Source organism: Suricata suricatta, chromosome 9, assembly GCF_006229205.1.
Source record: "Suricata suricatta isolate VVHF042 chromosome 9, meerkat_22Aug2017_6uvM2_HiC, whole genome shotgun sequence".
NCBI lineage: Eukaryota > Metazoa > Chordata > Mammalia > Carnivora > Herpestidae > Suricata > Suricata suricatta.
In genome coordinates, this window is record NC_043708.1 from 70,496,814 (window position 1) to 70,521,011 (window position 24,198).

The 24,198-nt window shown below is 41.9% G+C and overlaps 2 protein-coding genes and 1 long non-coding RNA gene across 4 annotated transcripts in view; 1 reads left to right on the top strand and 2 right to left on the bottom strand.

Moving 5' to 3' along the window:
- The window catches only part of ABHD4 (abhydrolase domain containing 4), a 41,471-nt gene extending 23,744 nt beyond the window's left edge, over positions 1-17,727 (bottom strand). The window contains exon 1 of one of the 2 annotated variants that reach the window (XM_029950781.1): positions 17,709-17,727. The gene's annotated coding sequence lies outside the window, so the exon portion shown is untranslated. Of the gene's footprint in view, positions 1-493; positions 900-17,708 lie in introns of those variants that run through there. The other variant, XM_029950779.1, reaches the window with a different exon arrangement.
- On the top strand, positions 688-23,075 carry DAD1 (defender against cell death 1). Its single transcript, XM_029950782.1, has 3 exons — positions 688-991; positions 12,066-12,240; positions 22,839-23,075. Exons 1-2 carry the CDS (start codon positions 781-783, stop codon positions 12,194-12,196), a joined length of 342 nt encoding a protein of 113 aa, XP_029806642.1. The 5' UTR covers positions 688-780; the 3' UTR covers positions 12,197-12,240; positions 22,839-23,075.
- LOC115301109 lies at positions 19,933-22,455 on the bottom strand. The gene is made up of 2 exons (XR_003912972.1): positions 21,953-22,455; positions 19,933-20,219 (listed from the first exon to the last, which is right to left on the bottom strand). It is a non-coding gene; the product is annotated as an uncharacterized LOC115301109 (long non-coding RNA).
- Positions 23,076-24,198: the final 1,123 nt, after the last annotated feature.

The window sequence follows — 24,198 nt, forward strand, 5'->3', positions numbered from 1 at the left end:
CCATATTTGATTGGCCCAATGGTACCTACGATTTAACACAATGCCACGAGGAGGCGACCAATAGATGTTAACTGATTTACTAAGGCCTGTGAATTTAGGTTCCCCTGCGTTTATTCGTAAGTGCTCCCAGGGCCAGGTCCCAGTCCAGTCCAGGGCCAGGTAGAGGTCAAGCTCCCTCCCTCCGTTCCGCACTTCCCTCCCCCAATAACCAAGTCTAAACTGGTGCTTGCGCAGTGATTAGCAACAGTGTTTCTCACTGAGGGGGAATTTAACTTGCTCTAATGATCTGGGACAGGCATCTCTGCCCTAAACAGAGCTAGAGCCACGCTGGTACTGAACCCTGACAGCGCCAGGCACTGGCAATGAATCTTTGAAGACGCGGGTGGTCCAAAGAGAGCCCTAAACCTAGAGAAGTTACGCCGTCCTTTTGAAACCCGTCCCTCTCTTCCTCCCACACTATCTTGTTGCTAGAGCAACTGTGGGCGTCACCAACCTGACCACGGAAGTAGGACAAAAAGAGTACACGTCTCCAGCCCAGGAACAGATCCATTGCGCAGGCGCATTAGCTTTCTCTGGCCGTAGCGATTTCTGTGGATGTATTCTGCGTCTGCGCAGTAGTTGTTTCACGCCCCGGTCTTCGTATACGCCTGCGCAAAGTGGCAAATCGGAAAGGGTGGAGCTGGGCTACAGCGGTGCGCAGGCTCCAAGGCTACATCCGGTGTGGTTGTCCGTTTCGCCGGGAGTTTGCTGGAAGGAGGCCGGAGAACTGAGTGTGTAGCCATGTCGGCGTCGGTAGTGTCCGTCATCTCGCGGTTCTTAGAAGAGTACTTGAGCTCCACTCCTCAGCGTCTGAAGTTGCTTGACGCGTACCTCCTGTACATACTGCTGACCGGGGCGCTGCAGTTCGGTTATTGTCTCCTCGTGGGGACCTTCCCCTTCAACTCTTTCCTCTCGGGCTTCATCTCTTGTGTGGGGAGCTTCATCTTAGCGGGTAATGATTCTATAAGAAATCGCAGTAATGTGTTTGCCTTGGCGCGCTTTTATTCCCACAGCACTCTTTTTTATATCAGATTACCGCCTCGTGAAGTTAAGAGAGGAGCTGCATTGCCCTCTTGTGAACGGGGGAAATTGAGGCTCGGAAAGGTTACCACATGCCTAATACCAAACAGCCGCCCGGGAGCTGGAATTAAGTGTCTAGAAAAACCCTCTCCATGTTGCTGCTCAACTTGGTGATCCAGTTCACTACGTTCACATTGGTCCAAGAAAACTCCATTCCAACTTTCTCTTAGCTTTAACTAATATCTTTAAAGTTGGTAGACTTTTAAGATGAAAACCCAGCTCTGAAACCTCTGTCACCTTGCCCTAATCATCGCTAACCGCCAGTGAAACATTTCCGTGAACAGTGTACAAAATATAAGTGCAGGTGATTTGCTCATTGAATCAACTTTTACTTTGGCTTTTAGCTGCTCCTCCTTACTTCTTGTGGATGCAACTGTCATTTCATTATCCCGAACTCAGTTTTTATTCACATAGTTCTATTTTAGCTCTTACTCTGATTCCCGGCATTTGGAGCCTTGTAGACTCATTTTAACAAGAGCTGACTGTCCCATAATTTTTTTTTTTTTTTGGACATAATCTGACCTTTTCATGCCCATTAGGAACAGCATGAATGCCAAGTTCAGGCTTAGCCCATGAGTGTTAGCCAGTCTACTTTATAGGTGGCCATCACATGGACCTTTTTTTTTTTTAACATGTTTAAATTTATTTTTGAGAGACACAGAGAGAGTAGGGGAAGGGCAGAGAGAGAGGGAGACATAGAATCTGAAGCAGGCTCCAGGCTCTGAGCTGTCAGCACAGAACCCGACGTGGGGCTTGAACACATGAACCGCGAGATCACGACCTGAGCTGAAGTGAGATCCTTAACCGAGCGAGCCGCCGAGGCACCCCTGAGACCAGATGGGCCTTTCCAGTCACTGGTATTGCCTTCTCTCTGAGTTTGAGAACATGCCAGAATTAATTTTTCCCCCCAGTATGATTATTATGCGTCAGGCCATTAATTGTGTTTAGAATCAAAATACAAATACTATGATAAAGGCTTTGGGAGTGCATCAGGTTTATATTCCTTATCCTCAATGAGTTTACAGTCTAGGTGGGGCACAGACAAAATACAGGATCGGAACTGTTCATTTATAGTGGTTCTCCATTTATAGCTCTATAGAATGGTTTTTACACAAATGCTAGTTCAGACTCAAACCAGAGATATTCTTTTTTATTTATTTTTTTATTTTTGAGAGACAGAGACAGCACGAGCAGGGGAGGGTCAGAGAGAGAGGAAGACACAGATTCCGAAGCAGGCTACAGGCTCTTAGCTGTCAGCCAGCACAGAGCTGGACGTGGGGCTTGAACCCACAAACCATGAGATGACCTGAGCTGAAGCAGGATGCTTAACTGACTGAGCCACCCAGGCACCCCAAACCAGAGATATTCTGCTTTCTCTTGCAGAACTTAAACTAAGCCTGAAGACTTAATGACTTGCACACTAGCCTGATCTGGAGTTTTAGAGTGAATAGTCTGTTAGTTGTATATTTCATTATGATTTTGAGTTTTGTCGTACATAAACAAGACTACATTTTCTGTGGCAGCATCCTGACTATCAGGAATTCAAATGTTACCACCATCATTTACAGCAGGTCCCTTTTTGCTCCAGGTCCTACCTATCCCACCTGCCCTTGCCCTACCCCCAACTTTTTGTGACTAAGAATTTTATTATCCAGTCTGGAGAAGGAATTTTGAGAACGTCTAGTAACTTTTGTTTGATGATTTTTGTCTTCCAGGTCTGCAGGAGTAGGAATGGGGTGGGGCTGAAGCTGATTTAAAAGAAAGTTTATTGTTGAAGTCTCTCTGGTTTCCTAAGTCTCTTATGGTTAAGAATGCCTCCTCAGGGCTACATGGAAAAGTGTGATTTACTGAAGAGTGGGTGTGGACTACAGTTGTAGGTTATTAATGTGAAAAAGCCAGAGCAAATTATTTTTATTTTTATTTTATTTATTATTTTTGATGTTTATGTTTTTGAGAGAGAGAGAGACAGAGAGAGACAGAGAGAGACAGAGCATGAGTAGGGGAGAGGCAGAGAGGGAGGGAGACACAGAATCTGAAGTAAGCTCCTCCAGGCCCTGAGCTGTCAGCACAGAGTCTGATGCAGGGCTCAAACTCAGGAACCGTGAGATCATGACGTGAGCAAAACTGCTTACCTGACTGAGCCACTTAGGTGCCCTGGGAACAAATTTTTAAAAATGTTTATTTATTTATTTGAGAATGAGACTGGTGTGCATGTATGAATGAGGATGGGCAGAGGGAGAGGGAGAGAGAATCTCAAGCAGGCTCTGTGCTGGCAGTGCAGAGCCTGACTTGGGGGTTAATACCACGAACTGTGAGATCATGATCTGAACTGAAATCAAGAGTCAGATGTTTAACAGACTGACCCTCCCAGGCATACTGAAACCAGAAGATTTTTTGAGCAGATAATTTTTCCTGGTTTTTTTTTTTTTGAGGCTGTTGTAGCTACAGTTGAGTTGGCAGACTCCCCAGCCTCCTCCCCAGGGAGAAGTCATAGCTTGTCTTTGAAGAGAATGTCTAGTGAAAGGGCACTTTAATAGTGGAGTTAATATGGGGGATTGGGATTTCCAAAGCTGTTAGATAACAGGTAATTGGGCCACAGAAAAGAAAGTCACTTCAGGAAAAGAAAGGATTCATTACAATTCATAGTTACCATCAAAGGGTATCATTTGCATTTCTTTTGACAGCGTCGCCTTTATTAAATGCCCTTACTACCTTTTCTGCTCTTTGTTAGTCCAGATCCTTAAAAGGAGACTTTTTTAAGTGTTTTTTTTTAATGTGTATTTTTTGAGAGAGAGAGGGATGAGGATCTGAAGCAGGCTCCACGCTGCATACAGTGAGTCCCAATATGGTGCTCAAACTCAAAAACCCTGAGATCATGATCTGAGCTGAAGTCAGACACTCAACCGACTAAGCCACCCAGGTGCCTCTCAACAGGAAACATTTTAATGGGAAATTTGAAATATGGAGTTTATCGTTTGTTGTGATTATTGGGAAGGGAAGCCTTGTACCTATATATGGTGCTGGGTTGCTAATTTTCCTGTGGTTTCTTGTTGGAAGAGAGGAGAGGAGGCCATTTAGCTGGAGAATGGGAATTGTAGGAGATTATATTGAAAGTTTAGGTAGTGCTGGTGGATGCTAGAGCTTTGGGTGCCAGGCCAGAGATTTTATTCTGTAGGTAATGGGAAAGCATCTTAGGATTTATAATTTATTTTTTATTTTGTTTTATATTAATTTATTTACCTATAAAATATCTACACCCGGTATGGGGCTTGAACTCACAACTGGGAGACCTGGAGTTGCATGCTCTTCTGACTGAGCCAGCCAGGTCCCCTCGCCCTTTTCCCTGAATTTGAGTAAGGGAGAGACTTAATAATTGGTGTTAGCCTACACTGATGAATTGGAGGGAAAAGTTATTTCATCTGGTTCCCTAATTTCTTTTTGGCAATCTGTTTTCTTCCGTTCCTTCTATATGTGTTAATTTAACAGATGCTCTTAGGAAATTGAACAGTATATTTTTAAATAATATAGAATGCTGTCACACTTTTTTTTTCTTTTTCATTTTCTTTTTTTCTTTTGCTGTCATTTTTTTAAAAAAGCCTGGTGTTATTTCGTCTCGGTGAAAATGATCTGTTTTCTTCTATTTCCTGATGGCTGGGAGACTTACCTGTGGTTTCAAGAAGGAGCCAGAGGTAGAAAATTGCCATTGAGAAATTTTTTTCTTTTTGATCAACAGTGTAAAGTATAGTAAGCTTTAAAAGACAGATTTCAGATTTCCTTAGCAGCTGACTGTTTATCTTATGGTTAAAGATCTCTAGCTGAGGACATCTGTCCCTTTGTTAGAGTAACATTCCCGGGTTGGCAGCACTTCTAGTTTCCTTTTTAACTTAAGTGAAATCCCTCTTTCTACTCATTTAGAGTGCTACTTAGGAGGGATAAGCCAAAAACATGAAGATTTGTTAAAAATAAGTCTTTGATCTTGAAAGTAGGTTTTAAGTAATTTTTACAACTTTGTTTATATTCTCTAATCTATATGAAACAGTTTTGGATTAAAAAAACAGTTTGTTTCTTCTAGTGTACAAATCCAAAAGCAGTTTGAATTTAAAAGGCAAGGAGGCCTAGGGGCGCCTGGGTGGCTCAATCAGTTAAGTGTCCGGCTTCGGCTCAGGTCATGATCTCACAGTTCGTGGGTTCAAGCCCCGCATCGGGCTCTGTGCTGACAGCTAGCTCAGAGCCTGGAGCCTGCTTCAGATTCTGTGTCTCCCTCTCTCTCTGACCCTCCCCTGTTCGCGCTGTCTCTCTCTATAAAAATAAATAAAAAACAAACAAACAAGCAAAAAAATTTTAAAAGGCAAGGAGGCTGAATCCAGAGTATTTACTGTCTCTTGGGAGCTGTTGGGCGCCATGTGGACTGGGGTCCAGCATTTCTTTGGGAATTATCTATCAGATTTATGGGTCCTAATATCTACCATAACTGCTGTCCAAGAGGCTGGAAGTTTGCTAATTGTGCCTGAGAGTCCTGTTTCTAAATCTCTTTCATATCCTTAGCTAGCTCTCCATCCTCAGTGACTCAGGCTCTTAGTAGTATCTATTTTTTATTAAAAAAATTTGGGGGGTTGGGGGACACCTGGGTGACTCAGTCAGTTGGGCATCCGACTGTGGCTCAGGTCATGATCTCATGGTCAGTGAGTTTAAGCTCCACGTTGGGCTCTGTGCTGACAGTTCAGAGCCTGGAGCCTGCTTCGGATTCTGTTTATTCCTCTCTCTCTGCCCCTCCCTTGCTCATGCTCTCTTTCTCAAAAATAAAAAATAAACATTAAAAAATTCTTTTTATTTAAAAATTAAAAAGAATTTTTTTAATGCTTATTTTTGTAAGAGAGACACCTAGCATGAGCAGGGGAGGGAAGGGCACAGAGAGGGAGACACAATTTAAAGCAGGCTCTGCATAGAGTCCATTGCGGGGTTTGAACTCACAAACTGTGAGACCATGACCTGAGCCAAAGTCAGACAGATGGGTGCTGAACCAACTGAGCCACCCAGGCGTCCCTCAGTATCTCTTATTTAGACCACTGTAATCTTCCTCACTTACCTCCCAGCCTCTGGTATCTTTCTCTCCAGTCTCTTTCACAGTGTTTGTGGGCTTGACTTGACTCTGATCATGCCACTCCCTGCATAAAATCTGTGTCCTACTGAAAAAGTCAAAACTTAAAAAATTTTTTTTTAACATTTATTTTTGAGAGAGAGAGAGAGAGAGAAAGAGAGAGAGAGCGCGAGCGAGCGAGCACCAGCAGGGGAAAGGCAGAGAGAGAGAGGGAGACACAGAATCCAAAACGTAGGATCTAGGCTCTGAGCTGTCAGCGCAGAGCTCAACATGAGGCTTGAACCCTCGAACTGTGAGATCATGACCTGAGCTGAAGTTGGAAGCTAAACCACCTGAGTCACTGAGGTGCCCCTAAAAATCTTTTTCATGGTACCAGGCTCTTTTCATTATCTGGTCCTGTCTGTATCTCCAGCTTCATTTCTTGTCTCTTGTTTCCTCTGTATTTCAGACCCTAGCATTATTGAGTTACTTGGTATTCTCCGAATGTGCTGTGATGTCTCAAGCTATTTTACTTTTGCTTGCCTGCCTGGGAAATTCTTCACTTCTTAGACAGCTCAGCTCAAGTGCTGCTTCCCTTTGGAACCATTCCCTGACTTTTCTAGCAGATTTTGGTCTTTTTTCTATAATCCTATTTCACCTGTGTGTATGTGTGAGGGAGAGGGTGGGAGGGAGGTGTGCGCTTTGATATGGTGCTGTATTTGTTTGTATGTTTTTCTTCTGGAATGTGAGCCTCTTGATGATAGGGGTTGTCTTTTCATCTCTGCATATTCAGTGCTTAACACTGTATATGTTAAATTGTGAGTGTACCCTTAATTAAATGAATACTAAGCAATTATGTGTCAGATTCTCTGCCAAGGTACTGAGGATGAGCTGTAAGACCCACAGACATGGTCTCTGCTGTTCTAGAGTTTATAATCTAGTGGGAGATAGAACAAGTACCTGGATGTAGTGCTGTGATGGAGAAGCATTGGTGAAAATAGGCACACATATGGGCACTCAGCCTTGCCCAGTATCCGGTAATACTTCCCTAAATGTTTGCTTTTCCAAAATAATGCATCATAACTTCTCTCTTAACTCTGTTCCGTATATCCTCTTTTCCTTTATTCTCAGTTGATGCTCTTGTTTTATTTTATATTTTTTACTAAAAAGGTAGACAGGAATCCTTTCATTTTCCCAGCAAGGAGTCCTAGCAGCTCATTTGCACCTGTACCCTTACTCTTTGACTTCCCATGATAATGGTTGATGTGTCCCTTTCCTGTCCGATGCCAGCTCTCTCACTTGGGTAGTGTTCTCTCGCTCCCTCAGGGACTCAGCTTCTGCAATCACCTTTCCATTCTGCATTATTAATATTTCTATCTTGGCTGCTCTTCCTGCCCACGGGTTCTGTCCCCGTACTTTACTAAAATCACCTTTTTGCACCAAAAAACCAAAACAGAACAAAAAACAAGACAAACAAAAAAAAAACTCTCTTTCTTTACTGGATTATTCTCGTTATACAAGCATACTCATATTATCCAATTAGGGGGTGCCTGGGTGGCTCAGTCAGTTAAACATCTGACTTTTGATTTTGACTTGGGTCATGATCTCACAGTTTGTGGGTTCCAGCTCCACATTGGGCTCTGCGCTGATGGTGGGCAGCCTGCTTGGGATTCTCTCCCTCTCTTTCTGCTCTTCCCCTGCTCACATGCTCGCTCGCTCTCTCTCTCTCTCTCTCCCCCCCACAAGAATAAATAAATTAAAAATATTTGGCCCCAAATACCCCTCCAGCTGCCATTCCATTTCGTCCCCATCATCACAGAATTCCTTGACAGCATAGTTGCTGTTTCTGCTTTCTCACTTTCCATTCATTCCTTACCCCACTCTTGTGGTGGTCTATTCCCACCACTCCAGTGAAACTGTGCTTGTCGTCTTGCCCAACCTAATGGCCATCTATCTCACCTTGCCTGAATTTAGTGTTTAGTATTGTGGCTGCTGTGTCCTGTTGGAAGTACTTTGTTCTTGAAGCTTTCATAGCACTACACTCTCCTGGTTGTTCCTTCTCACCTCATTGGTTTTCCCTTCCTACTGTTTGTGCAGGTACTTCTCTGTCTCAGGACATGGTGCTGGATACCTTTTGTTCTCGAATTTCTTTCTGTAGGTTGGTTTAAATAATGTCTACATAACTACAGTTACCACATTTATGTTTTTAGGTCTGACCATTCCCTGCATTCCAAATTAGTAAATCCACTTGCTCATCTTCACATGATGTCTGATCTGAAACTCCAAATTGTACCTTTCCTCCCAGCCATCTGCCTCTTCACCAATCAGGACGTTGGTCGAAGTCTTTAGGTTTCCTTGATCCCTTATTTCCCACATCCATTTCATCAGCAAGCCCTGTCTTCTCCAAGATACAGCCTGTATCTCTTCATTTCTATTCATTTTTACTACCATTACCTGACTCTTCAATTTCTGTGCTTTCTATGCAGTTCCTGTGCTCCTTTAACTCTGTAAACCATTGTCTGCTGCAGTTCTAGCAGCCTTAAAATTATAAATCAGATTTTTTTTTTTAGAGAGTGGGCGGGAGCTGGGGAGATTGTCAGAGGGAGAGAATCTTATTTTTAGAGAGAGAGCAGGGAAGAGGAGCAGAGGGGGAGAGAGAATGAGCAGGTTCCAGGCTTAGCATGGAGCCTGACACGGGGCTTGATCCCATGATCCTGAGATCATGACCTGAGCTGAAATCAAGATCTCATGCTCAACCAGCTGAGCCCTCTCAGGTGCCCCTAAATCAGATTATTTTATTCGTCTGCTCAAAACTCTGAAATGTTCCATTGCACTTAGAACTATATCGAGACTCTTTACTGAAGCTTTACAAGACCCCACAGGATTTGGCCCTTGTTTTCCTCTTGCCCTTAATCACTACAGTCTAGTCAGTCTGACTTGTTATTACCTAGAATATGTCAAGATTGTTCTTGCTACTTGCAATGCTCTGCCCCTAGATCTTTGCCTGGTTGGTTCCTGTCTTTCAAATTTTGGGCTTAAGTAGCACATTCTAGAGAGGCCTTATGTACTATCAAATAAAAGTAGCTTCCTAGTCACTTTCTCTTATTACCTTGTTTTGTTTTCTTCATAGAACATATCACTGCCTGATATTTCCTTGCTTATTTGCTTGCTTACTTATATATTTCTTTCTATTAGAGTGTAAATTTCTTGGGAGTCAGACTCTTGTCTGTCTTATTCTGTGCCATGTTCCCAGCACCTGGGATGATGCATGGCACATAATAGGTGCTCAATAAATATTTTGCTGAATGAATGAATTTTTAAAAAAATAGTTTATTGTCAAATTGGTTTCCATATAACACCCAGTGCTCTTCCTCACAAGTGCCCTCCTCCATTACCACCACCTCTTTTCCCCCTCCCCCTTCAACCCTGTGTTTGTTTTCAGTATGAATGAATATTTAAGAAGACAGATTGAATTAAAACCGCTTAAATGAAGCTATCTGCCTTAGGAGGTAGTAAATTTCCATCTTTGGAAGTGCTTTGGGAGAGACTGAACGATCATTTACCGAGAGGCTTTTTGAACAGATTTTCTTTGCCATTTTTGTATCCCCATGCTTATGAGGGATAGGGCACCCCTATCAGTAACACAGGCTCTGGAAGGTTTGTGATTTCCCCCTGGGGATGGCTTATCAGATTCTAGTAGTGGAGAGTATACTTTTGATCATATAGCCTCCCCCAGTACGCCCACCCCCACCACCTCTTGGGCATTTTATGTATCAAATGCCTGTTGGCCTTTATAACTCCAAAGTCCTTTCTGTCTCTATGGAATTTATGTTGTCATTAAAATAAGGTGGGTTACTGTGATCCTGGTAATGAAAACACATCAATTCATTATTTTATCCACCTTCACAGGGAGCTTCTCTTTTGTTCCCTCATATTTCCTGAAACACTGCTCTGTCCCCACCCTCAATCTCAAGAGCCACTGTTAATAGTTTGGTATGTGTTTCTCCAAATTTTTTCCTAGGTTCAAACTAACAGAAATGAGAAAATAATATCTTTTTCTTAAGAGAAATAGTGGAATAGTTTTCTGGCCCCCCCCCCCCCCCCACTTAATAGGTCTTGGATATCTTTACTGTCAGCATATAGAGAATTTATTTCTCTTTTTTAAAAAAATGGGATTTCACTGCATGTCTGTAGTGTAATTTATTGAAATAATCCCCTTGATGACATTTGGACTGTTCACTTTTTTTTCAACTTTATGAACATGCTGTTAGAAATTCTTTGTTCTGCTAGACAAATTCCTTATTCAGAAAGTAAAATCATTTTAAATTTTAATAGATATTGCCAGCTCTCCCAAATGGTTGAACCAGTCTGTACTCTCCACAGCAGGATTTTAATTGATTGCCCTTGCTTCAGTCAGTGTCCTTCATGTTTTGAAGGGTCCAGGTACTTGAAAAGATCAGTAGTGTTTCCACAGTGTTTACACGTTTAAGCATAATGAAAACTGTTGCCGTGGTGATGGCCTCTGGAGAACTAGTTTGGTAGTTTTCTGATCTTTGGGTTAGATCTCAGTTCATTTTGTTTTCTTGCTTGGTGATGTAAGGGATGCTAGCCTGAAGCAAATTTGGGTTTTCTTAAGTAGTGTAATTATTTAACACAGGCATAAAGATATTTGGAAAAGTGTACTCGTAGAGCTGTTTCATGTCAAATGGTGACTGTGGATAATGTATCAGGTTGGCATCTTCAAGGATATAGAATGTGGCAGTAGAGTTCTCTGTCAAGGTTATATAGTTTAGGTCTCTTGCCTTTTTTTGAGACAAGCAGCTACTAGAACTTTAAGATGAAAGATTATATCTATGAGGTCCTCATGGATAAACATATTTATAGTCTGTGCTATCCAATATTATATTCATTTCATTAGAAAATAATTCACAGTTTGGGGTGCTTGGGTGGCTCAGCCGGTTAAGCATCCGACTCTTGATTTTGGCTCAGGTCATGATCGTGCAGTATTATGGCCTCAAGCTCTGTGTAGGGCTCTGTGCACTGACTGTGGAGTCTGTTTGCGATTCTCTCCCTCTCTCTCTGCCTCTCCTCTGCTCACATGCATATACACTCTCTCAAAATAAATAAACTAAAAAAAAAAATCTACAGTTTTATAACTTTTTGTCATTCAGCCCAGCCCCTTTGTTATTGCCTCACCTACATCCAATTCGAGATAAAATTATAAATTTAAATTGGGAGTTAGGAGAGTTCTGAAGATATGTTAGTTATATATATATCTTTTTCTGAGTGAGCTTTTGGTTTTTAGCCTGAGACATCATATTTTTTTCTTTTAACTTAAACAAGAGCATAACACATAAGCATACAATCATGAATTCTTAATTTCACCCGTCTGACCGGCACCCAGAGCAAGATACAGAACATTACCAGCACACCCTAGACGACTCCTCCTTGCACCTTCTGTCCTTCCTCTTCCCGTGAAAGAGCATTATACGGCTTATATTTTCGTAGATTGGTTTGCCTCCTGTTAAGCTGTATATAGATGGGATCGTACAGCATGGGTTTTTTATTATCTGGATTGTGTTGCTTAATATTATAGTCGCGGGATGCCTTCATATTGTGAAGTGTTTTTTTCACTGCCGCATGGTATTTTATTGTGTGCATATGCCGTAATGTATCCATTTGACTGTGGAGACATTTAGATCATTTCTCTCGTTTGGGGCTGTCATGGGTGTCATTCCTGTATGTGCCTTTGGATGCACTTATGCATCATTTCTGTTAGAATTATTGGGACATTGGGTATGGGTGTGTTAGCAGTCATATTTGTGTTATTTTTCTAGATAATCATTTTCATGTTTTGCGTCTTGTGCAGTTTGCCTCAGGATACAGATCAACCCACAGAACAAAGCGGATTTCCAAGGCATCTCCCCAGAGCGAGCTTTTGCTGATTTCCTCTTTGCCAGCACCATCCTGCACCTTGTCGTGATGAACTTCGTTGGCTGAATTGCTCCCATTTACTTCATTGCGGAGTAGGAGACTAGAAGAATGTAAGTAGTGATCAGAATAGCCCTTGTCCCATAATGTTGATTTTAGGAATACAAGTCGAGTGTGGCTGGTTTTGATTAGAGTTGCCAGGGTTCCCATATTGCTGATAAGACATTTGTAGAATTTTCTACTGGAATGCAAAGTATGCATTAGTATGATCGTGCGTCATCAGTGCTGTCTCTCTTGGTCATTGCCTTCTCACTCTTTTGCGAATCATTAAGATAACAGAACATAAGAGTTTGCCTGTAGCTAATACGTTAATTTCTGCATCAAATAACTCCATGAAAGTAACAGAGATCTTGGAAGAGACGAAATTGTAGGTTCTGCCTGGAGATTTGCTCTGTAATTTTTTTTCTTATTTTGATCTCTGGTAACTTTAAAGGCTGGGCCATTGTCCCCCTAGTGCCTGATATAGTGCTTACACCTGGTAGACGTCCAGTATATGCTAAATGAAGGACTGTGGCCATTTGTTAGTATTATGTGTGCTAAAATGGAAGTAAATGGGGAAATGGGATTAGCTTGGGGGAAGACTTTAAAATACAGGATGAGATGTCATTTGGTTCATTTGCTATTTTCTCTTTATTAGCGTAGAGCTCCTTTTTCTCTAAATTCTTATGTAGAATCTTAGTATATAAAACAGTAGTGGAGCTGGAGTTGTTTTGATTGACAGAGTTGAAAGGCCCTCTCTGCTTGGCCTCTCTTTCAGATGTGGTATGTCCTTCCTCCCAAACAGAATCATAAATCTCTAAGAAGTCCATGAGTGTTTTCCAAACTGTGTTTTGACACTGTTGTTTTATATATGAGAAAACAGAGACCTCCTGTGACCATACAGCTAGGTGGTTGCAGAGTGGTACCTTTGCCAACGGTGCTCGTGGCTCACTGGTCTTCTAGAACCCTACCTGCCTTACTGATGAGTGAATGCACTCTTTTCTTTGCCTTTCCATTGAAAGTGTTGCTGTTTGGTGGTAGGAAAAAAAAGAACCTTAGGAAATGTTATCCTTTTTGGGGGAAGAATATACTAGGACTGGCCTCTGTCAGTACTTAGAAATCTGTCGTGTTTGTACTAATTGGCAGTATAACACACAAGGTAGCGACCATGCACAAAGTGTAGGCCATAATGTGATAAGGACTATACGTACATCAATTTCTGGAATGAGTGAATCAGTTACTTACAGTGTTAACATGAATTCTTTCCGTTATTGAAAATGCCTCAAAAACAGTTTTGTTAATTCAGTTGAGGTTTCATTTTTGGTAGTGGTAAGTTGACAGCAGTAGTTTATTTCAGTAAAAAAGTTTGAGAAATACTTCTTTCTACTATTCTAATACAATTTAACTCTTTGGAAACCTGATCAGGAGTTGAGTTGTCCTCCTCCCTCTCCTTACCACACCTTCTTCTATGTGGCAGTCAGTGCCTTGTTATTGGCAATACAAACAAAAGTAAAATGTGGCTCTCACCTTTTCTCGTAGAGGAGGAGGCCTATAAACACAGCAGTTATGATTCAGCATAGTTAGAGTCACACCAAAGGTCTGAACAAAGTACTGTGGGAGTCCAGAGTAGGGAGCTATCTGCCATCTGGGAGCTGAGGCAGCAGACAAGGTATCTGAGAATAAGTCCTTGAGAACAGCTAAGAAACCAAACCAGTAACATTGACCTTACACTTGCAGACCTCATGAGTGACTCTGGGGCTCTCTGATAGTAATCTTGCTGGAAAAGTCATAAGTCTTCTGACTGACTTTAGTCATCTTCTAGATGAGTCACATGTATGCTTAGGAAGGGAACAGAACGAACAATTCAAGGGTATTCTTTAGGCTCAGGGAGATACCAAATCATGGAAAATGATTTCCTAAGGCCGTCATGATTGGAAGAGGACTCTGCTGCAGAGAGCTTTGTATTTCAAAATTATGACAAAAACAGACAAAAAAGCAGGCTCAGCAGGAACTGCGTCCTGCAGACCATATTAACAACTTAGGGCCACCTGTTCAGCTGGGAATTATGGGCCCAAGGTACAGAAAAATCTTTCAATCCCAGATTACAGTGGTAAATCATTTTGTAGAGAGTATGCTCGTTGAAAAATCCTTTTCTCAGGGACATTGCCCAAAAGAATTTTCACAGAGATCTTTTGTTTGACACAGGTTTTACTCTCCTACTTTTAGTTAAAAAAATTTTTTTAATGTCTTTATTTTATTTTGAGAGAGAGAGAGACAGAGAGAGAGCAGGGGAGGGGCAGAGAGAGAGGGAGACACAGAATCTGAAACAGGCTCTAGGCTCTGAGTTGTCAGCACAGATACCGATGTGGGGCTCGAACCCATGGACTGTGAGATCATGACCTGAGCTGAAGTCAGACGCTCAACCAACTGAGCCACCCAGGTGCCCCTCCTGCTTTTAATTTTTAAACATATATCTATTTTCCCTTTTTATGGGGTTTTTAACTTTTAAAAAGTTTATTTTTGAGAGAGAGAGAACAGGTAAGAGAGGAGCAGAGAGAGAAGGAGACACAGAATCTGAAGCAGGCTCCAGGCTCTGGGCTGTCAGCACAGAGCCTGACGTGGAGCTCGAACCCACAAACCATAAGATCATGACCTGAGCCAAAGTTGGATGCTTAACCGACTGAGCCACCCAGGCATCATCCCAACTCTTTTTTAAGTTTACTTTATTATTTATTTTGAGAGAAAGCATGAGCAGGGGAAGGGGCAGAGACAGAGGGAGAAAGACACTGTCAGTGCAGAGCCTGATGTAGGGCTTAAACTCAGACTGTGAAATCCTTACCTGAGCCAAAAGAATCGGATGCTTAACCAACTGAGCCGCCCAGGTGCCCCTGCCCTTTTAAAGTGTTTCTTACTGAGCTCTTTGTGTAGTGTTCCAAAACACTTTTAAAATAGTTTCCAAGTAAGTTATCAATATTTATCCCACCTCAGAATGTAGAACAAACCATCTCAAACAGAATCCTTCATACTTGCCAAGTACATTGAGGGTTGGGGATAGAAAGAAGAAATATCTATAGTGTATTGCTCTTGCCTGAATTTGGGGATGACATTTAAAACTAGCAGCTACTCTGAAAAAGGCAGATCAAAAGAAAATGGCATTGAGTTAAAAAAATAAATCTATTCAAGGAGAAGCAATTAACAGACACAGATAGTGAGAGCTCACCATGGATCAGGCTTCAAGTACTTCTTGTTTATTTATTTGAGAGAGTTCGAGCAGAGGAGAGGCAGAGAGAGGGAGAATCCATGGGGCTTGACTCCACAAACCATGAGATCATGACCGAGCTGAAATTAAGAGTCGGACGCTTAATTGTCTGAGCCACCCAGGTGCCCCTGTCTTACTTTATTTTTAAAATAACTTTCTGAGGGGGGCACCTGGGTGGTTCAGTCAGTTGAGCATCTGACTTGGACTTAGGTCATGATCTCACAGTTCATGAGTTTGAGCCCCACATTTGGTGCTGTCAGCACAGAGCCCACTTTGGATAATCTGTCCCCCTCTCCCTGATAATCCCCAGCTTGTACTCTCCCAAATAAATAGACAAGAAGAATAAAATAAAATAACCCCATGAGGATAGGTTTGCTAATTCCATTAACAGAAAAGAAAGTCTGATAATCCAGGCACGCCTGGGTGGCTCAGTTGGTTGAGAATCCAGCTTTGGCTCGGGCCATGATCTCACAGTTCACGGGTTTGAGCCCCTTGTTGGGTTGTATATGGACAGCTCAGAGCCTGGAGCCTGCTTCAGAGTCTGTGTTTCCTTCTCTCTGCCCCTCCCCTGCTCATACTCTGTCACTCTCTCTCTCTGTCTCAAAAAATAAATAAAACATTAAAAAAAAAAAGTCTGATGATCCAGTTTGACTTCAAAAAGTTTTCTTATACCCCATTTTTGCTTGTTTGTTTACTATAGAGTATTTGGCAATTGCAGAGTTAAAGAAATGTGTTTAAAAAGTCAGTTATTTATTTGTGCTCCCCTTATTATTTTCTTTCTTTGCTTTTATTATAACAGTTTAAAAAATACAGAAAAGTACAAAAAATAATCTAACCAACCACTACTGGGAATTAAGATTTTGAATGGATTAGGGGCGTCTGAGTGTCTCAGTCAGTTAAGCACCCAACTTTGGCTCAGGTCATGATCTCTCGGTTGGTGGGTTCAAGCCCTGTCTTGGGCTCTAAACCGACAGCTCAGAGCCTGGAACCTGTTTCGGATTCTGTGTCTCCCTCTGCCTCTGCCCCTCTTCTGCTTGTGCTCTGTCTCTGTCTCCTAAAAATAAACAAGTATACAGGAAAAAAGAAAAGATTTCAAACAGATTAAATTAAACATTGTAGATTCAGCTAAAGTTCCCTTCCTTCCCTCCACTGTAAGACCTGAGCTTCATGACCATTTCATTCAGCTGGGACTTATGTAAAACCTATGTATGTATTTTTAAAGGTTATTTTTTTGAGAGAGAAAAAGAGAATGCCAAGCATGTTCCACACTGTCAGCTCAGAGCTCGATATGGGGCTCAAACTCAGGAACTGTGAGATCCTGACGGAGCTGAAGTCCAGCACTTAACCAACTGAACCACCCTCACTATTTTAAGCAGTCTCCACACCCAACATGAAGCTCAAACTCAGTGACCCCAAAGATGAAGAGTCGCATGCTCTACCGACTGAGCCAGCCGGGCACACCACTCATGATTTTTTTTAGATGATCCTAAAAATGAAAATGCAAAAGTAAAAAATGCTCCTAGCGAGCTTTGGAGTTGCTGATCAGTGTCTGGCACTTAGGTGGCTGTAAATTTATTTTGGAGGAATTTATGACACAGAAGTTCAGTAGATTTGAATATTTTAAAATCTACATACTATCTGTAAAATAGTTTCTATGTTTGTTTCTTTGTCTCTTTGTGAAGTTCTTTTCAAAAGTTGTCAGCTTATCTGAGGTGTTCTGAAGGGAAATGAAGAAAAGAGGGACATAGCTACATTGGATCACAATTTGGGAAGGGAATTTCCTGATGACAAGGCCCCTGGATCTGAGGGAAGGTGAACCGGGCACAAGGGACAAAACCTGAGCTTGGAAATGTGCTCAGCCCCTGGGGAGGTTGTTTGCCAACTGCTCCAGTGCTCCTGCTAAAATCTTGGTAGTGTCGCTTTGTTTTTATAATAGAGGCCATTCTCCCACAGATCTTTAAAAATTCATAGTGTTCAATCTGGCTGGAACAAGGGAACTAACAGGGCTGGGGGGAGCAGAACTTGACAAGCAGTGCTATTTACAAGTAATTGCTGTTGGCTTTTTGAATTTATCAGTGAAGCACAGTGGTCCCCTCTTCTCTGTGGGGGATGCATTCCAGATCCCCCAGTGGATGCCTGAAGCCACCACTAGGTCCGAACCCCACATATATACTATTGTTTTCTCCATACACATATACTTGTGCTAAAGTTCTGTTTATCAGTTAGGCCCAGTAAGAGATTGACGACGGTTACTAATAACAAAATAGGATAGTTGTAACATACCCTGGAATTAAAGTGTTGTGATTATATTCTCTCCCAGAACATCTTCCTGTTTTGTAGTCACCCTTATGATGATGATGTGAGATGGTAAAATGCCTGTCTGATGAGATGAAGTGAGGTGAGTGATGTAGGGGTTGTGACCTAGTGTTAGGGTACTATTGACCTGACAGTGTGTCAGAAGGAGGGTCATCTGCTTCCCCTGTGATTGACTGCAGTAACTGTGGAAAGTGAAACCTTGAATAAGAGGGCCCTCCTGTGTGGTGTCCTCTGGAAGATTTCCTCTGGAAGGGAATCCAAATATTCTTTAGGCTCTACTGCCACCTAGCGGGTTGTACGTTTCATATGCCGAGAATGTACTACAAAGCAAAAGTTGAGTTGGATGGGGGCGGGGTGGGGGTGGGCAACCACTGATACCTTTGTGATAAAATCTAGTTTCTTTGTAGTCACAGGAGGGCAGCAGAGGTCCAAGTGGGCTTAGATGCCAGGTGAGGGTTGTTTTACATTCTGGCCACAGGTGGGCAGTGTGGAGATCGGCTCAAAAGGTCATGCAACCTTAATGTGGCTTAGGGATTTTGTTATCCAGAATCCTCAAGTGCATAGAGGCCCACAGATTTTCCCTTTATTTCCTTTTCTTGTCAGTTGGAGAGCACTTTTTTGGTTCATGCTAGACTTCTTTTTGCTCCCAACATGACCTCCACTGGTAATAATCTTTAAGGTTTTTGACTGGGGGACACTGTTCAGTTTTTATTCCATTTTTTCTTTGACATTTCTTCTTATGTTGAATTAGAGCTAGCCACCAAGTAAATTCTGAAAAAGATAACTATTCTAAATTGTAGACTGTATTTTGAGCTAAGCACACAGTACAATCTTTTTTTCAGCCCCTGTTTTTCGCCAGTTGGAGGGGGAGATTAATTCGTTACCGATTATTAAAGCCCTAAATCTGCTTATTTTATTTACTAAAAAACACTGGTTAATGACTAATTGGTGATTGAGCTCTGCTTTGTATTTGGTCTGTTTAAAGCTCCCAATAAAAAAAATACATCAAGTAGAGTGCTTATGAAGTTCATTGCTGCTCTAACTCCTTACCTTATTTCTCCATCCTTGCAGCTCGGATAATTCCTACCCAAATTGTATTGGAGGCTCTTCTGGGGCCCACTGTGCATACCTCTAATGCTGCACTTAGCAGTTATGAAACTGTTCATTTGCTTTCCTATCTCTCCCACTGAACTCTTAAATTCCCTGAAGGACCTCAGGGCTTAGCATGAGGTGAACAGTCACTGTGCATGTTTGTTGAATGTGTGTATGAATAAATAAATCCTTTCAACTATAAGCACATGCTATAAAAATAGCTAAATAATTAGATACTGGATGCTAAGACATGGACAGTGCTGTGGAAGAAAGGAGCCAAGGAAAAAATTTGTATGAAGGACGGTAGGGTGGAGCACAAGCATGAGACTAGAAATTGGAAGGCCCGCATTGTAGAGTTTGCTCCATTAACTGGTTGATTGGACAAATAGCTTGTTTCCGAGGCCCAACTTCCCTGTCTACACAATGAGGGAGTAGGCCTGGATGGTCATCACTCTCTTGGAGCTGCGGTAGCCCCTGATTATCAGGGTTCATGATAGTTCCCATTGTGTCTCAGGCAGATTGTGCCGTTTGTGCCGATCGCAGTTGAGCTTTGCTTTTTTCTTTTCATTTGTTGCTTTTTATCCGTATTACCAGATTTCCATCATCCATCCACAAGAGGTGGAAAATTAGTGTCAGTGTATATAACAAAAGGCACAATGTTTGCATAAGTCCTTACAAAATTTGGTGACATTTGCAAAATGTTTTATACTTACCACATTACCAGGCTTGTGGGACTCACATATACTCTAGACACATTAACCCGTGTGATCCTCATGGCTCACCCTGCGATGAGGTAGATGAATAATAGTATTCCTATTTTACATAATGAAGTAGTTAAACCTTGGTGAAATTTAATTTTTAAAAAGTAACCTCTACACCTAATGTGAGACTCAAAGTCATGACCCCAAGATCTAGAGTCCCGTTCTCCACCAACTGAGCCAGCCAAGCGCCCTAATCTTGGTGAATGTTAAATTAACTTTTCCAGGCCCTGGAACTAGTAAGTGACTGAGTGGCAACTTGATAACAGATATTTGACTTTAAACTCTTATATTCTTTCTTCTCTATTTTGTTCAGAGATTTCTGGGTGATGAATTACATCTTCTTGTTAAAAGATTTTTATTAAAAATATTAAACTTCTCTTTTTTCAATGAGAGAAGCTCAGGAGAGATTGATAAGAAAAAATGAAGGTAGGCTATCTAAAATATTTCTGCTGGGCCACCCACGTTGGGTGTAGAGATTACTTAAAATCAATCAGTCAATCAATCAATCAAATATTTCTACAAAGCTGGTTATCTTGGGTCCAGAAGACGTGCTAGAGATGGCAGATCAGGAGACCTGACTTTATCCAGAGAGGATGACCTTGGTCCAGTGCTCTCCAGTAGAACTCTGCAATGTGGAAATAGTTCTAAGTCAGTGTCATCTAGTGTGGTAGCCGCTAACCATGTGTTGTTAATGAACATTTGAAATGTGCCTGACTGAGGCACAGAATTTTAACACTTTATTTAATTTTAACTAAGTTTAAATAGCCACATATAGCTGGTGGCTTCAGTGTTAAAGACAGGACAGCTCTGGAAAAATCTGTTAAACTCCCAGCACCTACTGCTTCCTCATCTGTGAAATGAGAGGATCAGACTAGTTGATCTGTAAAGCCCCTTTCATTTTTAGAAACGCATGATTCGTGCCTTCTGAAATTGTAGTGATTCACATTGAGCTGGGAACCTAGAATTTCTGCAGAATGGTCTTGATTCACATTTTCTCTAATTGCGCTGTTAATTGGGTGACCAGGATACAGGATGAGATGGGTTTGAAGGAAAATCAGTATCTGAGCCTATCTGTTCAGTGCTGGTGTCTGAATAGAGATAATGCTGGAGAAGAACACGGATTCAAAATAGAAATGACCCTGTCTGGCATTATCTTTTGTATCGATACAGAGAATAATTATTTTTAACTGTGTGTTGTGCCTGGCTCTCTGTTAAGATTATGAGAGCAGGCTGATCAGATGGCATGGTCTTTTCTGCGTGAGTGAAATAGACTGAAGAAGTCCAGCTAACTTCACTCAGTAGATGCCTTCATTTTGCATGTCTTGATATTATAGGAAGACATTTTATTAGTTTCCTGAAACCTTTATCCCCTGGTTATCAGTTGAAGCCATTTTCTGAGCTGTTGAGTAGTCCAGTTTTGTTGAGTTAACATTTCAAAGAATCCTAGATCCTCTGCTTTTAGAATACTATCTGGTAAATGTAGTTCTGTCTTAAAAGAAGGGAGCAGATCTTTGTTATGTAGAACTTTCTGAAAACCACTATCATGAGACTTAATCTCATGAGTCATTTTTGCCTTCTAGATGGACCAGCCCTAGTGTTTTAGATTTGTTTGACTGTTTTAATACCATAGAAGTTCAAAACTTGACTTTTGCACGAAACTAGGATTCCATTTATAGTTTTGTGTCCAGGTTCCTCACTGAAACGGCCTTGTGTTCTAGTCTGCCCTCCACCTGAGCCATTAGAACTGATACATTCATAATTCATAGTCTGTGGCCAGAGTGTTTTTCTTTTTTTTTAGTTATTTTTTTTGAGAGAGAGAACACAAGCAGAGAAGGGGCAGAGAGAAAGGGGAACAGAGGATCTGAAGCGGGCTCTGTGCTGATAGCAGAGAGCCTGATGTGGGGCTCAAACCCACCAACTGTGGGGTCATGACTGGAGCTGAAGTTGGATGCTTAACTGACTGAGCCACCCAGGCACCCTAAGAGTTTTTTGCTTTAAGAAATTTGATGGAGTGGGCTCAGTCGGTAGAGTGTGTGACTCTTGATTGCGGGGTTGTGAGTTTGAGCCCCATGTTGGGTGTAGAGATTACTTAAAAAAAAAAAAAGTTTGATGGAGTGAATAGGTGAGTTTTAATAGGTCTGTTTGTTTTTGGCACCGTGAACACTTTTCTTTTATGCATGTCTCACAATTCTGATACAAGAATGTTGTACAGTTCTATATCATGTCTCTAAGTACCATTACCATTGTTTCTGACATAAAGCACTCTGGCCAGAAGTCTCATATCTTTCCATTAAGCTCTGATGCTAGACTCTCTAGGTCACCATAACCGGTACGCAGAATAAGGTAGTGCCCTTTTACCTGCCAGGGTAGCTCTGCTCTTCTGAAAGGTCATGTTTTCCAGCCCTTTTCAAGTGGTGACACCCGAAGAAGATTATAGTATGTTCATGGCACGCTGGCAGGAAAGATGGCTCTGATGGCTCAGTGTACTGGAGGGCCTAAAGCTATGGGGCCACTTTTTGTTTTGCTCCCATACTGCAGCACACGAGGCGGGCGGCTCTCTTGGAGGGACTAGAAGGGAAGCCTGGGTTTGTTGGGGGAAGAACAATCTCACAACTTCCAGCTTGCATCTCAAGTGCCTAGCGGTAGGGTAACTGCTTCTCTTGGAGTTATCCTCCACCTTCTTGCCAGAAGTAACCTTTTATGTCAGTGAAAATTAAATTATTTCTTCTCTTTCCATGTTAAATTGGAAATTGGGAGTTTTTCTCTACTTTTTCTCTCTTGAATTCTTCTTTTACTCCCTGTTCTTCCAACTGAAATTTAGTGCTTTGTAGAAAAGCTATGTAGGCTCAATTGCACCCCCTTTCTCCCCCCTTCCCCCAAAGAGTTTGTGAGCTAGAGAGGTCATTGTGACTTCTGTTAAGTCACAAAGCTTATTAATTGTAGAGCTGGGTTGGAATCCATGCCTACAGTTCCTAGTAAGTTTTGCCTCAGTGTACTTAGGATTCAGATTTGAAGGTTCCTTTTTATGAATACCTCTATGAAATGTTCTGTGAAAAATATTTGCTTTATTCTGGTTGTTTTAGCCTGACTTAAATACTGTCCAGCATTTGAGAACCCCATAGTTGTCTTTGTCTTGTGGGTTTAGAATTTTGTTAGAAGGATTTGGGGTCCTGTCTTGTTGTGCTCTAAGATACTTTTTAAAAACCTTGGATATCTCTCTTACCTTTCTGCTTCTCTCTTTTAGGTTTTTGCTTTCCCCTGGATAAGAGCTTTTGAGATGGCAACTTGGACACGTGGATTTTCTTCAGATTTGTACTTACTGCCGACTCTGATTTGGGATGTAGGTGGAGAGCCCAGAGAAGTTCCCTTGCTTCTGTATTAGAGCAGTTTTCTAATGAGCATTTATGAAGATGGCCTCTTCTTTCCATTAAGTGTAACCTCCTTTTTGCCTTTCAAATTAATAAACTCCATGCCACTCCTTCCTGTGCCTGTGGCTCAGTTTTTTTTTATTTTTCTTCTTTATTGGTATTAAAATCCTTCTTTCCCTTCAGTCCTCTGCAGAGCTCTTTAGGAGTGGATAACTTGCAACTGTGAATCTGCTTCCCTGTTTTCATTAAGTGTATCTGAAGCTAATGACAAAAGGCAGTGCTGACGACCCTGGGAAATGACAGTCCTTTGTCTTTTCCCTGAGGCTGGTAATCCTTTACTAATCCCGCACTTGTTACAGGTGATTCCGTGCTTATACAATGCATCCCTGGAACTGCATTATTAAGCAGTTTGTTAGAAATCAAACTAAGCGGGTACCTCCACGTTTACATGTCTCAGTTTGCTGTAGTGGTGAAAAGTGAAACGTGTCACTTTTGGGCAGTGTTAGCAGAGTGCAAAACGTGAGGGTTGTATATATGTTTGTGTATAGGAAACCTTACTCTCCAAACCACTTGCACAAATATTCTCTCATTTTGTTCTTGCAACCATCTCGGGGTTCTAATCCTCATGAGATACGCGAAGTTAACGATCAGTGCTGTCACTTGCTTAAGCTCAGAAGCCCTGACACGGCTTGTGTAGAGCAGTAGATCTCCTGGTTGAAGTGTGGGCATATTTATGTGTATCACGCTAGCAACCCTGTTTCCATCTTGGGTGCTATATATAGGAACTAAGCTATGCTGAGAATTCCACCAATTAAATTTAGCTGACTACTGAGATGATGAGTTGTGCTCTAGAGGTTCTCCCAACTTGGCTGTACGTTAAAATCGCTTGAGGAACTTAAAAATGAGAGCCCCGTGCCCAGGTCACACCCCAGACCAATTAAAAATCTTTGAGGGTGGCAGGGTACCTGGGTGGCTCAGTCGGTTGAGCCTCCGACTTCAGCTCAGGTCATGATCTTGCCATCCATGAGTTCGACCCCGTGTTGGGCTCTGTGCTGACAGCTCAGAGCCTGGAGCCTGCTTTGGATTCTGTGTCTCCTTGTCTCTGCACTTCCTCTGCTCTCTGTCTTTCCTTCTCTCAAAAATAAACATTAAAAAAAATAAAATCTTTGAGTGTGGCATCTATACTAGGTACAGCTGATTCTCCTGTGCTGTCACATTAGAGAAGCCCTGGTCTGG